This window comes from Etheostoma spectabile, chromosome 1 (assembly GCF_008692095.1).
Source record: "Etheostoma spectabile isolate EspeVRDwgs_2016 chromosome 1, UIUC_Espe_1.0, whole genome shotgun sequence".
NCBI classification, from domain to species: Eukaryota; Metazoa; Chordata; class Actinopteri; order Perciformes; family Percidae; genus Etheostoma; species Etheostoma spectabile.
The window spans coordinates 27,984,763-27,985,869 of record NC_045733.1 but is presented as its reverse complement, the minus strand read 5'-3'; the positions used below and the strand labels follow the sequence as shown (position 1 = coordinate 27,985,869).

The 1,107-nt window shown below is 41.5% G+C and overlaps 1 protein-coding gene across 2 annotated transcripts in view; it reads left to right on the top strand.

Annotated features, from left to right (window-relative positions):
• Positions 1 to 1,107, top strand: part of LOC116694209 (enhancer of mRNA-decapping protein 3) — a 23,001-nt gene that overhangs the window by 2,553 nt on the left and 19,341 nt on the right. For both annotated transcript variants that reach the window (XM_032523920.1, XM_032523838.1), the window contains exon 3: positions 260 to 456. In XM_032523920.1, coding sequence (XP_032379811.1) covers positions 260 to 456 — 197 coding nt within the window. The remainder of the gene's footprint in view (positions 1 to 259; positions 457 to 1,107) is intronic.

The following is a 1,107-nucleotide window of genomic DNA, read 5'->3' as shown; positions in this document are numbered from 1 at the left end:
TTGGAGCAGTTTGTGAACAGTGTTTTCTGTTGGAGATGGTACAAAAAAAGAATACAGGAAGGAGGTGGGAGCCAAAAAGGGGAAAAAAAAGCAAAAACACAAGCACTTGAAATGTTAATGGATTTTCCCGCCCAATAGTGTCAACAGGCTGTGTCTGTGTTTTTTTGTTTTGTTTTGGCATGCCAAGTTAAAAATGAATGTCTAAAGATCTAAGTACAGGGCCCTGTTTAATGCAGTTTTCATTTGTTTGGTCTTCTAGTGCCATGGATATCAAGACGCTAAAGTTCCTAGAAATCCAGAGTACAGTCAAGAAGCCAAGCTCTGGTCGGGGAGCTGCAACAGAACCCAGCTTCATACCTTCAGGATGCCATGGTCAGAGTAACCGAGTCACTCACCCTCATGTTACAAGCAGTAGCTCCCATCCCAGCATTGCTCCAATCACCATCCTACGCAGATGTAGGTAGATGGGTAACCTGGGGTTAAATCTCTTCTCAATAAATATTCTTTGATAGAGACCATAGTAAAAAAAAATATATATAATGACATTATTTTGAGTTTTATGATGCTTAGTCTCGCATTGCCAACCTGTCTCCACAACGCTGAGTTCTGGCAACAGGAGCATAACTACTGGCTAGGAGAAAAAACAGTCCGGGGTTGTTTGCATTTCTTTAAACCCATCACAATGGTCTTGGGCAGTGCGAAGCTTCGGACGCAGCGAGCGTATTTCTTTTTAATATGGCCTCAGTAAGGAACTTGTTTAGGTGGAACATTTGCACCCCACAAAGCAAATGCCACATAACAATATTAAATGAAGTTAATGGTTCCCGCAATACAGTAACGTGAGCTATATAAATTAGCTGGATATACATGGTTAAACACAAACCGTGTCTTACCATCACCATGTGTATTTTGTCCATAGCAAATCCCCGCCAATAGGTCCCAAAATGTCCCATATAGAGTAAAATTACATTACATGTCGTTTGTTTGACGCTTTTATCCATAGCGACTTACAATTGCTATACATGTCAGAGGCCTCACGCCTAGGGGTTACTAGGGGTTAAATGTCTTGCTCAGGGAAACATTGGTTGATGTATCGCAGTGGGAATT